We start from the raw sequence: 16,572 nt of genomic DNA, 5'->3' as shown, positions 1-16,572 counted from the left end.
AGACATTTGCACCAGAATGTTTATTGCAGCCCAATTCATAATAGCCAAGACATGGAAACAGCCCAAGTGCCCATCGATCCATGAATGGATTAACAAATCCTGGTATATGTACACCATGGAATACTATGCAGCCATAAAAGATGGATATTTATATCTTAAATGCCAAAAAAAATTTAGGTTCTTCTAAATATAAACATAAGAAATTGAATGTCAACATATTTTATGTTTACCTGTATGGAACTGGAACATATTCTTCTTAGTAAAGTATCTCAAGAATGGAAAAAAGGTATCCAGTGTACTCAATACTACTATGAAATCAATATATAACCACCTATACACTCATACAAATGGCAAAACATAACTATAGTACCGAAAGAAGAAGGGAAAAGGAGAGGGAGGGGAGAGGAGAAGGGAATATGGGAGGAGGAAGGGTATTTGGGGGGACCTCACCTAATGTGCATGATGCAATGTTACATTCTAAAGCTTTTAAGAAATGAGTATAATTGTGATGGATGTGTTACTTAGTTCAATGTAGCATTTCACATTGTCTATCAAAGCAGTACCCTGAACCTCATAAATGCATCAATGTACAACGTTATGATTTAATAAAAACTAGTTAAAAATAAATAAATAAATAATCATAAAGATACAACAGAATGAAAGAATAAAATGTGTAAGTTTAATGCACCAATTTTGTAAGACTTATTTAGTGCTGCATATTCTATAGGATGCAATTGCTGTGGAATTAAATTCCACCAAGACAATGGGCTACTGCATTTCTTAGCCTCAAAATTTCCAAGAATAATTTTATTTATTAAATTCCAAACATAGACATTAATAGTTTTAGAACTTTTATGAAAATATTACAGACATATGTGACACCAAAGTGTTGTCATGCCACAAAAGATTGGCTTAGACAGGAGCACAGGACATAGGCAATAAACCACTTATTTTTTCTATAAATTCACCCAAACTTCTCTGGCAACACTAATCTATGGTTTGGGGATCAGTTACTGGTACCCAGCACATCTGGCTCACAGGTACTATTTTTTCCTTATCTATATTTGATTACTTAGATGCTTTTACCTTCTGAAGATTCACTGAGCTGAGCACTGATTATTTGTGTTATTTTCTGAATATATCTTAAATGCCAAAAAATTTTAGGTTCTTCTAAATATAAACACAAGAAATTGAACTTCTCATGGAAGAAGCCCAAGTGCCCATCGATCCACAAATGGATCAACAAACTGTGGTATATGTACACCATGGAATACTATGCAGCCATAAAGAAAGATGGAGACTTTACGTCCTTCATGTTCACATGAATGGAGCTGGAAAATGTTCTTCTTAGCAAAGTATCACAAGAATGGAAGAAAAAGTATCCATTGTACACACCCCTATTATGAAACTAATTTATACCTTTTATATGAAAGCTATAACCCAATAACAGCCTAAGAATACAGGGAGTGGGGAGGGAGAGGGGAATGGGGAATGGGTGGAGGGAGGGGGATTGGAGGGATCACTTCTGAGGTTTATCTTACAAGGGTATAAGTGAATCTTTCTAAGAGTAGAATGTGAACGTTTTAAAACAATAACTAAGAAAATGACATGAAGGCTATGTTAACCAGTTTGATGGAAGTGTTTTGGATTGTGTATGAAAACCCCACACTGTACCCTAGAAGTGCATTAATGTACATAGTTACCATTCAATAAAAAAAAAAAAAAATTGAACTTCAAAATTTTGTTTTTGGGATAAAAGAGGTTAACAATTTTTATTAGTTTCTTAGGAAAAAATGCTCTCCTTTAGTGAAAATGAACTATGCTTAGATTTTTACCAACTATTTACTCTAACAAAGTACACTTTTCTCTCATCATGGAACTCAACAAAAAGTCTGGGATCTTTAATTGGCCTCCATGGCAACTACTATTTTGTTAAGAATTGATGTTTGATTGATTGTTTCTATCAATCTTTTTTATAAGTGATATGTTTTATTTTGAACTTGATTTATTGCCTGGTCTGCTTATTTAAAGGGATGTTAGAAGGAAAATAAAGTACTGTGTGTGTAAGTATTTAAGTGCCAGACCAACATCCAGCATCACTACCAGCACCTCATCACCTCCACCATCACCATGATCATAATCATCGCTACCATCATCATGTGTATTTATTTTTAAACAAACCTAGGATATATGCACTTCTTTAAGATATTGCCAGTCCCTATGGTTGTTTTCTTATTTCTTGTACTATGTATCATCAACACTAGACTGGCCCTCGAGCTAGAAATACTCAGGTCAGGACTGCCAACACGGGGCAGGCCTGCCTACTCCCCATCCACAGTGAAGACAAACCTCACAAATCAACCCCAGCATTCATTTATGCTGGACATAGAGTTTGTTTCAGAAGTCTTTTTAATGCTGCATCTAATTGTTTAGGGAGCAAATCTATTTCCCATCCCTGACCTAGGCACTTTGGCTATGCCTATAGAGGGGGAAATAACAGATTTATAGCATTAGGTGGCAAGAAGGGCCGTAAGGAATTATGTAGACCAGTGTTAAAATGTGGTTGCCTGGGACACCAGCAGTATCACCTCAGAATTTGCTGGAAATGCAAATTCTCAACTCCACCCCACCCCATACACACACACCTGCAACTTTCTGAATCAGACACACCAAGGTTAGGATCCTGTAATCAGGGTTTTAACAAGTCCTCCAGTGATTCTGAGAGTGATAAAGCTTGAGAACAACTGCTCTGGTCTAACCTTCTCAGTTTTTGCTGATGAAGAATCTTAGGTGCTAAGAAATTTCCCCCATTTATCAAACAGAAATAAAACCTAACTTCCAAATTCCCAGGTGCCATATTGATTGGATAGCAAGTAGAAAACTGCAAGAAAAATGTCCCAATAATTTTCTACATAAGTTTCTAAGTAGAAATTCTTAATCACTGCCCACCACCTTTGGGAGGCCTCCTCTCCAACATTCTTAGTCTCTGTGGTTCAGGTGCAGAATTTTGTGTAGGTTCATTACCTTACCTGGCTGGAGAACCCTCCAATCCCCTCTCTCCTGCTGGGGACAGTGGTGGTTACATATACCTACAACTATCAGTCTTTCTTTTCACCTGGTAGAAGAATTCTGAGAGGTTAAAGAGAGAAAAGAATGACTGAGAGATGGACAGAGGAAGACGGTTCTGACAACATCGTTGTAACTTCACCTCTGGGACAGCTGAACCTGCGAGATAGAGTAGATCTGAGTTGATCAGTTATACAAATCTCTCTTCTACCTCTTGTTTGTTTTACTTGAGCCTAGCTTTAGTTGGTTTTTTATCCCTTAACCAAAGAACTCTAACTGACTTTTTTTGGAAGTGACATTCTTATAATACCTACGGTTTAATCACTGGAGAATGTGGGGTGTGCAGAGCAAGCATTTTCACAGGGGTTCTTTCCAACCCATACCGGGTTGGAAATCTTTTCAGGTCACAAAGCACACTAACAAGACCAGAAACTTGTAATAGTCTATATTTTTGCTAATATATCATATAGTATATTCAGAATGTGGTCCCTGGACAGCCAGGCCACACTTTATTTCCTAATGGAGAGATGCACAGGTTTTTTCTTTGTTGCATTGAGAAATAAGAACCTGGAACCAAACAATTTACAAATGTCAAATGTTTGTTGAGGCCAGTCCTCTGCAGCTGTGTAAAGGCCCTTACTATATTCCTCTGTCGAAAGCCTCACCTGCAGAACAGTAAGATGGATTACTGCTTTCCCACCCATCTTGCTGCTTCCTCCACTTTGGGGTCCTCTGTGCCCCATCCCTGGGGCACATGTGGTCCATCCACACACTTCCTTCCATGACCTTCCTGAGGGCATGGGCTGTGTCTTTTTACCTTTGTGCTGGCTGGAAGCAAAGGCTTAATGATTCCTCTTGAATCAGAGGATTGGCTAGGTTTATAATGCACAAGAGTTTGGAAACACCATTTATCAAAAGTATGCTGAAGCTAGGCCTCTTTAATTGGAACCATTTTAAATGGGCCACACTGATCCTGCCATCAGGATCACCAGAGTGTCATTAGCCCTAATTATCTTTCTGAGTTTAATTGATACTTAACAAGGTAGAGCATTAGAGGAGATATTTTATCCCTCTTATATTTCCATAATAACGCATTATACTATTGCAAATTCAAAATTACAGCCTGAAGAAGTAAAACACAGCTTTCTCCAGGCATACCTGGAGTGCTCATAAGACTTTGAACTTCTTAACATAATATAAATATCCTTTTCCTTCAATTTGTTCTTATCTAATATTCTTTAGTACCTGAAAACTGTAAAGATCAAAAAAAGATGCTGTAAATTTTAGTGCTGAAGACTCCTACAGGATAAATGAGGAGCGTTGCAGCCCCATTAATCTGACTAGCAGGGCACTTGGAGTGGATCCGTCCTGTGACTCTTGGGTGATAGTAAAAGGGATGACACCACATACGTGGAAAGAGTCAGCCCCTCAAGTGCCATGGTGTGGGCACGTAGCACCAACCCACCCCTAAGTCATTACCTATGGTGAGCAGTGATAAGGAAGTCTCTTATTTAGGGCCAGTGAACAGGCGAGGTCTGATTTTCAGAGATCCAATCTTATGATCTGGGGCAACAGACAGCAATTTCCTCTAATTGAATACATTGGCACCACAGGGCCCCGTGGACAAGCGCTGGCCTCTTCATTCTTTCAATAACATTCTAGCATTCTTTGGGAAATGGCTGTGCCCCAGCCACTGTTCATGTCCTGTTTCACTTCCACCATGAACCTGTGGGGTGAGTGCTTTTATGACATCACGTTTCACAGATGAGGAGACTTTGAATGGCTCTCCAGAGTTCTGTACGTGGCATACCCAGGATGGAAGCCCAGATAAATAGACTCTACTTTCACACACACCAAGGTGTAGTTTGCACCAGCAGCTTTAGCATCACTCAGAAGTATTTTTTTTTTCCATTTTTTGGCTGGGACTGGGTTTAAACCCAGCACCTTTGATATATGGGGCCAGCACCCTACTTCTTTGAGCCACAGATGCCACTCCCAGGAGTATTTTTAAAGTATAAATTATTGAGCTCTGCTCCACATGTATAGAATCAAAAACTCTGGGAGCAGGGTCTGACAATGTAGGTTGTAAAAAGTCATCGTGCACTTGAGGCCGAGATCCATTGCATTCTACCAGGTCTAAATAATACTGTGCACTAGGGTCACACTTCTTAGAGACCATCCGGAGGACCTGCTGAATGAAATGCAGCTCCTACTTCAGTAGGTCTGGAGCAGGGCCTGAGAATCACATTTCTAGCCAGGTCTGTGTGCTACTGGTATTGCTGGGCTGTGGACTACATTTTAAGAAAGTAAAATGAAAGTGTAAGCTGTGTCACCCAGAGAAGAAGCCATATGGGAGGTGTTCAGGCCAGGTTTATTGAAAGGGGAGAGTGACCATCTGGGCAGTGTAAAGATGGTGTCTGCACCCGAGGGCAGTTACTTTTTTTGTTTTTATTAAATCATAGCTGTGTACATTAGTACTATCATGGGGTATAGAAACATGCTGTTTCTATATACAATTTGAAATACTTTCATCTAACTGGTTAACATTGCCTTCATGTCATTTTCTTAGTGGGAGTGGGCACATTCTACAGTTTGCCTGTCAGGTTAGGGCTTTGGGGCATGAACTTCTAGGGGGTGGGGCTAACCAGATCATTTGTTTCTTTATCTTAGGAGGAGAGAAGGAGGAGGGGAAGGGGAAAAGGGTTTGTGTGTGGCTGTGTTAGGCCCTCCAACACCCTAGCATGGAAGCCGGTAGTAGGCTTTGCTCTCTGCTGTACCCTTGTTTAGAAGAGCATCTAACTCATTTTATGCAGGATGAATATGCTGTGAGGCTGTGGTCTGTGTGTCTGAGGTGTGGACTGTAGGGTCAGTGTGACCCTAGTACTTCCTTGAAATGCATCTGCCCAAACTGCCTTTCCAAATTCCTAATTGCAGTATGATTCATCCATTTATAATTGGAAACTAACACATTGTCTGCTGTGATAGACTTTTTAGTAAGTATGCAATTTGGATTCTCCAAAACAAGTGAATATATCATATATTTTGGAAAAGAGGGTGAAAAAAATCAGCTCTGGGGAAGGAAAGCAGAGAAAATGAACCAAGGTCTGAAAGGGTGTAACAAAAAAAGACGCTAAGGAAGTAGATAGTTTGCAGCTGGCCAAGCCTCCGAGCCTTGCTCCCCACTTCCTCCCACCTGGGTTAAGAGTTGGAAAAATCATCATTAGAGTTAAGGAGGGAAAAATAATTGGAAAAGCAATGGAATCTGCTTTTCCACCAGAGTGACTCAAAGTAGTTGGGAGAATTTGGTTCAAAGTTGATATAAGTATTATAAAACCATCTTTAACAGAAATAAATAAGTAAGGGCATACAATAATCCTTGAATGAAGAATTAAAGAACTGATAAAGTGTCCAGACTGGCTGAAGAATAATGCCAGGGTCATGGAAATTGGGGAGGGAGGGAGAGGGAGGGAGGGAGGGAGAGAGAGAGAGAGAGAGAGAGAAAAAACTGTTTTCCTACAGGACACAGGATGTAGTTTTTACTGAGCAAAACACTTCAGCACCATTAGCTCTTGAAGTTTCTGTCTTGGCTAAACATTGATAAACACTGTGTTGATTGTCCTAGTTGGGCTGCAGTGATTTACAAGAAGTAATTCCAAAAATTGATTTTGGACACATTACAAAGCTCAAGAGCAGGACTTAAGCATGTTTCCCACTCCACCAGAAATGGAGAATAATGCTGATCTGGACTGAAATGGTGGCATAAATGTTGCTTTATGTTTGATTAAAATTTAAACAAATGGTAATGAACAGATACGACAACTCTTTCAGATGCTATTGACCACGTTCAAAAATCAAATGGTTCAGTGAGAATAAATGACCTTCAGGCATTCTCAAAAATGAGTAGTTTTAACTAAAGTATCCTGAACTGATATTTGTAGAATATTAGGAAACCAGGACAACTTAACGTTCTAAACAATGACATTTCCCCAAAGTGTGTCCCTAAAGGGAGGACTATATAGTACACACAATTAACATTTCATGACTGGCTGATACAGGCCAGTTGAAATTTGATGTTGAAATTTTGATGTTGAAATTTGATCATCTGAAGCTCAGTCTTCTAGGTGACTATTACAACAACTCATTAATTCAGCCTGAGACGTGCATGGCCACAGCTCTTCATGTATGCTGGTTTTTTCAATGATCATTGTCTGTGGCAGTGTAACTTTTTTTTTTTTTTTTGGAGAGTCTCATTATGTCACCCTCAGTGGAGCGCTGTGGTGTCACAGCTCACAGCAACCTCAAACTCTTGGGCTTAAGCGATTCTTTTGCCTCAGCCTCCCAAGTAGCTGGGACTACAGGTGCCTGCCACAAGGCCTGGCTATTTTTTTTTTGTTGTACTTGTCATTGTTGTTTAGCTGGCCTGGGCTGAGTTTAAACCCGCTAGCCCCAGTGTATGTGGCTGGTGCCCTAACAACTGAGCTACAGGCACCAAGCCTGTAATTTACCTTTTAAAGCACAAAATACAACTTGCAGACCCAGATCATGATGTTCCTAGACCAGTGCCCACCATCTCTATATTATCTGGTATCACCTCTATTCTGGGGTTAATTGGGAATATGTGTAACCAAGAAAAAACAGTTGTTTATCCTGGGTCAGAATAAGGGAAGCTCTTTGATATTATTTTGTAGGCTATTCCAGACATCTTTCCCTTATTGCAGATGCTCTGATATGCTGCCCAGCCCTTAGAGGGCTGCCAGGTGAAAGCCCTTGAATACAACTCACCTTGGGTGCAGACTGGAAAGAACTTTACCCAAGGACACAGTTCCTCCTCAGGGCAGCCAGCACTTGGAAACTGAACACAGGGGAATGTAAAGCCCCAGCCCCATGACCTCAGTGGGAACTGCTCTGAAGGGTCAGCCGGCTTCAGAATGCCCAAGGCCTTCCCTCTGAACTTTCTTTGCAGCTTCCCTTCTGCCTGTATTAAAGAGTAGGTCTCCTGCCTTTTCATCTCCACATCAGAGTCTGCCTCCTGAGCTCCCAGCCTGCAGCCGTCAGTAATCTAAGATCTCCTTGACCAACTGCCTTTATAGAACTGTGAAGCAAGGTGATAGGACTAAACACTCAGGGGTCTTGAACCAGATTGTGATGTAGGGTGCAGGGCTGACCAAAAGTGACCTCAAATGCTCAGTGCCTGAGCAGTGAGCTATCTAGGATGGCCCCACAGCCTTCTCTCAGCAGGGATGCATTATTTTCCTGAGTGGGGTAAGGAGGTTTTCGTATACCAAGGCTCCAAATTTTGAAGGAGTTCAGGTCTAGGTAATCCTAGACAAATATTACAAATAGCTGACGCCCCAAAGAAGATAGCCTAGAACCAATTTGATATGTTATTCCCCCTGACAAGGCCATTTTCTCATGTCTGCCCTACAAAACACAGGACAGCAGAGAGCAAGGTAGCTGCACTGAACGCAGGATTTCCCCTCCCTGTGGTCTCCTGCATGTCTGGCAGACACCCCAGCCTCTTCTAGCCTCTCCAAGGATATATGAGTGGAAGGAAGATAGGGGCTTTTCTCTGATTCATTCTGGCCTTATGTAGCTTTCCATTCTCCACTGAAGTATGCCACTGGTGATAATGGAATTTATCTTGAACCTTCATAGTTAAAAAACAGAGACACATATGGGACCCTCCTTGTACAACACTTAAGACCACAAAGGGATGGAGTCTGCTTAGTATCAGGTATGGCTTTTTCAAAACATCAGAAGGGTTAATGACCACATGGAGGTGGAGATGACAACCTCTGCAATGAAGAAAGGTCACTTTCAGAACCAGTGGTGGGTTGATTGTGGCATCAGAATTCCCTAAAGCCAGAGAGAGGACAGCTCCGAGTGAGAAGCTGCCAGCAGCTGGCCAGAGCAGACTACCCACTGTGAGGCAAGAGCAGAAATGTCTACAGAGACCCTTGAGCTTAGCATGGCCAAGACAAGCTAAAATTATGGGATGGGGGTGTCTGTGCCCTGGAGAGAGTAGCTGTACCCTGGCTTAGCTTCCTTGGGATCATGGGCTTCCTCCTCCTGGTACTAGGACTATTTTTAACCAGAGCTGTAGGACACTGTGGAGTTCATCTTAGATGCTGGCATAAGACAAGGGAAGACCCAGGTGGGACCCACCTTGCCCCACAAGATGTCCTCTAGTATTTCTCCCAAGAATAGCTGGCATTTCTGTAGAGCCTTACCTTTTAAAACATACTCACCATGCACTAACTCCCTAAGACCCACGTCCACCTATGAAGTTGACAAGGGACTTGTCAAACTTCAACTTGTTGAAGTTGTAATCCACACATTTTTCAGAAAGAAAAATTAGAATGTAGGGTCATACAAAGGACATCTTCCTTCCCAATTTGTGAAGAAAATCTTATAAAAGTCTAGAACTTGAATCACAACTACTTATACATGTAATAAATTATCTTTTTTCAGAAAAAGGATTACATGAAGCTTGTACAGAAATTCCTAGAAAATATAGTCAGCATAATTATAGGGCACAAAATAAACCTTAAAGCTACTTTAAAACTGTTTGACAAAAGCTTTAAAGAGTGAGTGATGAGGTGTTCAGAGGCTTAGATGAGAGGAGGAGTCAGAGCTGAAAGGCAGTGACTGACAAAAAAGAACACGGACGTCTGCAGGGGGGTGTTAAGGCAGGGAAGGGTGCCCAGGCAGCCTTACAAGTGTTCCCCAAATGCCCTGCACGATGGCGCCACCAGACCAGTGTGGCTTCCCTGGAATAGTGGACACTTGCTGTTCATCTTTCAAAATGCCTGCTCTATCTCTCTTCTGAGAAATGGGAAATCATTTAATAATATAAGATCAATTCAATAAGCACATGTTTTCAGGGGTCTACTAGGCACCAAATATTTGCTGGAGGCCAAATGTGAATAAGCCACAGTTTAAGAAACAAGCCCACCAGTTATCACACTGAAGTAGGATGGGTGATTGAAAAGGTTCCAGTCCCACACTTTGAAGAGCGTGTGTTAGGACTACTTGATCTGAGAGTTCTCCACTGTCCACACTGCTGTGTACATAGCTGCACGCAACTGCCATCGACTGGGGGGGGGGGGTCACTCCACTGAAGCAATATTTCTATGAAGTTTAGAAGGGACATGAGTTTTAGCTCTGCTGATCCTGCATCTCCCCCAAATTATACCCTTAATTTTGTACCATAATAACCAGGCAGCTGAGCAGCATGGTCTCTCTGAGTTAGTTACAAATATAGAATCACTGGCTACAAAGTAGAAGAGACTCTAGGGGTTGACCACCCTGAACCCCATACAGCACAAGAACTTTTCCAAAGTCCTGACAGATGGTCATACAAAGGGGAGGTCATTTTATCTGCCTTTCTTTGTTTGCACCAAAATGATCCACTTAAGCACGACACTCTCTGGAAAGTGGTGAACCATAGGGTGCATTTCTGGGCTCAAAAATGCTTCCGGAAACCCTGGGAAGCCCCATGCCTCCTCCATTCAGGACATGCTCATAAGGCAGATGTTTCTCAATTTTAATTTTTGTGAGCTCTCAGATGGGTTAAGCAAACGTCTCTGAGCTTTATTCATTACATCTACAGTAGGTAATTTGTGCCTATGGTAACAGTAATTTGGAGTTATTAATGAAAATGAAGGCTAATTAAAGAAAAAAACCAAACATCTAAACTCAGGCTGAAGTAAAAGTATGGAGTACTGACAGATGAATTCTATTCAATTTCCCTTCTCCCATTCTAAAAGATAAATATTTGTTTGCAATAATAAGAAGAAAATCCACTGTCACACGCAGCCTTGTGCTGTACAATCATGCAACATACCTGCAACCCTTCAATGGCCAGTTTAAGGATTGAAGGTGTCAGTTTGGAGGCTTGTTTGAAGGAAAAATTACTCCAGTCTATAATTAAAATGAAGCCATTTATCTGAAGCTCCGGGTCTTCAATGAGGACTTCCAGGGACAGCAGTATGGCGCGGAGGATGTCTGTGAAGGAGTTCCTGCAACCAGAGCAGAGGGAGAGCTGTGTGTGAGTATGAGCAGTGACAGCGCATCGTGTGCAGCAGCAGGGACCGCCACTGCTCCACGTGCCCACCCTGCAGAGTCACACTGGCATCTGGAAGGACTGGGAATATTCACCTTAAACCTGACAGCATTGGTCAGTACTTCAGGACTTGCAGAATGGACTCCTCCCTTTGATCTGACCCCATCAACTCCCCAGAATGAGGTGCTGCCCTCGTGGGTTCCCACGGCCCTCTATACTCTGCTTCCATCACAGCACGGGTTGTGTTTTGTTGAAGTCATCCCTCTCTCACTTCTCTCTCTCACAGAGCTCTAATGTCTGAAGGGAGAAACTGGGTCATAACCATGGCTGTCGCCCCAGTACCAAGATGCTGAATAAATCATTGCCGAACAAATTAGGTGCAACCTCAATCAGAAGTATTTATTTTGATTAAGCCTCTTTTATTTCTTTTGAATGTTTAACATTTTGCTAAAAGTGTAAAAACAGTCATGCAATCGATGTTATTTTTTTACCTTCAATTCATTGGTAGAGAAAAATAAAGCAGGAAGAATAGCTTATTTTTCATTGAAGATCTGCAGAGTGTGATTTGGGAGGGAAATTGCTTTGAGTACATCAGTAACTATGACAACGGACAGACCTGAATACAAACTAGAGTGACAGCCTTCCAGGGCTGGGGCTGCTCCTCTACGTCCTATATTCCCAGTCGCCCATTAGTTACTGTTCTAAATAATTTTCAGATGAAGAGATGATGGTATAGTCTCTCCTCTATTCCACTCAGCAAATTGTGTGAGCTATAAATCTAGGATCTTAGAGAGTCTCTAAGTGCAGCAGTTTTCTCTGGGGAGTAGTAAAACACAAGGTTGGGTGGCAAGTTATAGCAAAACCTGTTTCTCCCTTGAGGATTTTATTAAAATCAGAAGCCACGTTCTCTTGTGAAATCAGTGTGAAATGCTCAGATGCTTCAGCATTCAAATCCGGTTCAAATTAGAAAACAGAAAATCTGTGATTGACTAGTAACCCAGTAATAACTTACTGAATACCTGTTATAAGCTCAGTGTTGTGTTCCCTGCTTCAAGCTATAAATTAGAATGTCCTATTTGTACTTCGAAAGAGACCTTAATTTTGCAGGTGTGGGAGATTAGCTACACAAGTTGAGCAGAATCAGTAACCTTTGTGTAGTCAGGGAAGAGCTTATGGACGGATCAAGACTTGGGATAAGTTTGACAAGTGGATGGGACTTTGGTGGAAAATTGGGGAAGGAGGGAGACTTTTCAGGAGAGAGGAGTGACACAAATGAAAAATAAACATTTAAAGCCCATTCTCTTTCCATATAGTTCTTCTTATTAAAATTTATTGCCCAATATCAAGCTAAACATTTCCTACCCCATGAGAATGTAAATTGGCACAACCTATGGAGAACAGTACAGAGCTTCCTCAAAAAATTAAAAATAGATCTGACATGTGACCCAGGAATCCCACTGCTAGGGAATGAAGCATGTCAAAAAGATATCCGCACTCCCATGTTCACTGCAGCATTATGTACAATAGCCACGATTTGGAGTCTATCCACAGATGAAAGGATATATGTGCTGTGGTGCATACCCACAAGGGAAGATTAGCCACAAAACGGCGAAATCCTGCCCTTGCACAACATGAATTGAACTGGAGAATAATATGTTAAATAAATTATGCCAAGCACAGAAGGACAAATTTGCATGTTCTCACTTGTATGTAGGAGCTAAATAATAAAATAAATTGATCTCATGGAGGCAGAGAGCATAGAATGATGGTTACAAGAGCCTGGGAAGGGTTGCAAGGAAGAAGGGATAAAGTGGGATGGTTAACAGGTGCAAAACATGCTTAGATAGCTGGACAGAGTGAAGAGTATTTGATAACACAACAGAGTGTCTAACATCACCGATCAGTTAGGATATGCCTTAAAATAACTAAGAATGGAACTGGAATGTTCGTAACACAAAGAAATGTTAAATGTCTGAGGGTATGGATACCTCAGTCACCCTGATTTCATTAATTCATATTGTACACCTGTATAAAAACATTGCATGTATCTATAAGGACATACAAATATTATGTACCCATAATAAAAAATAAAATATAATAAAATTTTCCTACCTCAAATCCACCAACATTAGTAGTTTTGCTATATGTGTGTGTATATGTATACATACTCATGCATATATGTGCATATATATATAACTCATGTATTCCTGTATTTCTACACTACACTCTTTCGTCTTTGAAATACAGTGTTTTAAACATGATCTCTAAAGTTAAAAAAAAATTATTAGCAACTTTAACTACTTCTCACAGGAAATGGTTCTTAATACTCTTATTATCACTGATTTCTTTCAGATATGTTCCCTTTTTACTTTTAGAAATGCCATATTTCTATTAGCATAGATAAGTTTCCATTGCAGCTTTGTTCTAGTTTTTGCATACACATCAAAACAATGATCCAAAGACCCAGGCCTTTTTCAGAGATACAGCCTTATATTGGAAAGAAACATTTACTTAAGTGGAGCACAGGACCAACGATTAGGGATTTAGGCAATTCCAAATGGAAACACAGAAATGCCAGATGGTAGACTGGGAATGAGCACTGGGGCATCAGGGAGTGTGAGCTTGGACGAGCACTCGGAGGAAGGGCACGTGTGCGGAGGAAAGCAGGCAGGAAGGCTGAGCTGTAGGTAAAGTCTACACGTGGTACCAAGGCTGAAGGAAGAAGGGTTCAAGAGACAATAAAGTGTCTTTTCTGTCCCTTGCCCATGTGACTTGCTTTGACTAGTGACATGTAGACAGACATGACAGGATGCCAATTCTAAGCCTAGCTCTTTCAAGAGCACAGATGTCACCACTTGTTCTCCTGAGCTTCTGCTGTTGCCATGGTAAAAACTTGCCACAGCCAGCCTGCTGGAGAAGGGTGACAGACACACAGACTGAGGACTCCCCGGATAGTTGGCAGACCTTTACTGGAAGCAGAGCCACCTGACGAATCCCAGCCTAGAAAAACTACAGCTGCCCCGCAGACCATCAGCAGTAATAAGCTTTTTTAAGCCGCTGAGTTTTGAGATAGTTTGTTATACAGAAATAGCTACCCCGTAGTAAAGGGTAGTTGACAAAGACAGCTGCAACAGGGAAATGGGGAGAATAAGAAAGGAGAAAAGACCACTGCTGGGGACAGCAGGTACACTTCCGGGAGTTCTGAGAAAGCACTTTAGGTGGAACAGAAATAAATTATAAAGATCTCTAGGATATGGACTTAATCTCTCATCTCATTTTACTCTTTTAAATAAGCAATAACACCTCTTCCCAAGATATTACTGCTCATATCCACTTTCAAGGGAAGACACTGGACTCTGCGTAGAAGGCATTCTGTGCATGGTAGAGACCAGAGACAGTGAGGAAAGATTAGATTCATGGGGTGACACCAGGAGAAAAGTCAAAAGATGATGGGTTTCACTATAGTTTCCAAATGTTTGAAAACTTCACTTTTCCAGAGGAACTAGGTGGGTAGGAAAGAGGCGAATGGACTGTGTTTCCAGTCAGGAGTCTCCATCCCCACTGAGGACGCTACCCTCTTACCTTGGCTGCAATCACTAGCTTTCCAAATCGCTATTCAACTAAATGATTTATGTAGAAATTCCACCCTCAAAGACATGGAGCACAATTCACTACTCCTTAAATGTGGGCTGAACAAGGGACGTTCTTCCGAAGACTGCAGTGTGGAAAGGGAAAGCGAGTGTGTGTAGCAGAGCCTGGCAAACAGGACATGCACTGGGTGACCGAGGTCACCCTCACCAGTGGCAAATCATGCTGACAGTAGCCACCTTGCCGGGGTGATGAAAACAACACTTTACCTCTCTGATCTTTCTCCCCTCAAACTGTAACCCTAGATTAATCATGACAAAAATATTAGATGAATTCCATTTGAGGAACATTCTATAAAATACCTCACTAGTACTCCTCCAAATTGTCAAGTTCATTAAAAAACAATGAAAGTCTGAGAAACTATGACAGCCAACAGGAGATGAAGAAGACACTAAGACTAAATGTAATGAAGTATCTTGGATGGGATCCTGGGACTGAAAAAGGGTGATAGGTAATAATTAGAGACATCTGAATGAAGTGTGGACTTTAGTGAATAAGAACATGTCAGTATTGGTTCACTAGTTGTGCCAAATACACAAAGATATTAGGAAGGGGGAACTGAATACAGGAACTCAGTGCTACCTTCACAATAATTCTGTAAATTGAAAATTGCAGTAAATGAAAAGTTTGGTTTTTTTTTTAAAGTGCCTACTGCAGTTTGCAATCTGCTATGGTAGGTCTCCATGAATATTAGACTGTTTAAAAGCATGCCAAAATGGTTTTAAAACAGTTAAACAACTTTATCCAAATTGTGGAAATGAGAACAGAAGACGGTTTCAGAATTTTTTCATTCTACACTTATATATTATTTGATTTGAATGCCCCAGAGGAAAAAAATGTGATTTTCTTTATTGCCCATAATCTCAATTCTATCATAGTATTTTAGCATTTGTATCAGAATGAACTAACAGGTGACAAATGGCTATTTGATTTCTTCTATCCTTTCTACAATTTGCATAGTATTTGTATTGTCAGTTATGGATGAGATTAGATTCAGACTGCTTATTATAAGCTTAAATGGGATAACGTATGGGAAAGCACCATGTGAACTGCAAAATGCCAATGTCATGCAAAAACTACATCACCAGAAAGTAGAAAAGCTAAATTCCCCTCCTTGAAGATTTCATATAAATTAGGACTTTGTAAAGTTTATCTACAGGAGTATCGTCATTATACCATGAGAAATTAGTACTAAATAAAGGCTTATTTTTATGAATTGGGAACCCAATATGGCTTTAAAATCTAAGTCAACAAGACAAAACAAATGAGACACAAAAGAGTGAAAAATAGGAAGTTCTTACCAATTAGAAGGTATTTACATTTCAAAAGTGATTCATTTGTGCTTTGAATTTTTTTTCTTTCTTTCTTTTTAATTAAATCTAGCAGTGTACATTAATACTATCATGGGGTACAATGTACTGTTTCTGTATACAATTTGAAATACTTTCATCCAACTGGTTAACATACCCTTCATGTCTTTTTCTTAATTATTGTGTTAAGAGATTTATATTCTACATTTAGAGAGATTCACATGTACCCTTATAGGATGAACCATAGGCATGATCCCACCAATCACGCTCCCTCCACCCACCCTCCCCCCTACCCTACCCTTCCTCTTCCCATATTCCTGGGTTAAAATTGGGTTATAGCTTTCCGATGGAAGCTATAAATTAGTTTCATAGTAGAGCTAAGTACATTGGATACTTTTTCTTCCATTCTTGGGATACTGTGCTAAGAAGAATATTTTCCAGCTCCCTCCATGTAAACATGAGGGAGGTAAAGGCTCCATCTTT

At 40.7% G+C, this 16,572-nt stretch overlaps 1 protein-coding gene across 1 annotated transcript in view; it reads right to left on the bottom strand.

Moving 5' to 3' along the window:
• CLVS1 (clavesin 1) overlaps window positions 1–16,572 on the bottom strand; it is a 188,172-nt gene that overhangs the window by 98,974 nt on the left and 72,626 nt on the right. Inside the window, exon 3 of the mRNA XM_003802169.2 lies at window positions 10,913–11,087. Within this exon, the coding sequence (XP_003802217.1) occupies window positions 10,913–11,087 (175 nt within the window). The remainder of the gene's footprint in view (window positions 1–10,912; window positions 11,088–16,572) is intronic.

This window comes from Otolemur garnettii, unplaced genomic scaffold (genome assembly GCF_000181295.1).
Source record: "Otolemur garnettii isolate 467f Iridium unplaced genomic scaffold, OtoGar3 scaffold00234, whole genome shotgun sequence".
Classification (NCBI taxonomy): Eukaryota; Metazoa; Chordata; class Mammalia; order Primates; family Galagidae; genus Otolemur; species Otolemur garnettii.
Note: the sequence above shows the minus strand (reverse complement) of the source record. Positions and strands in the feature narration are given on the sequence as shown.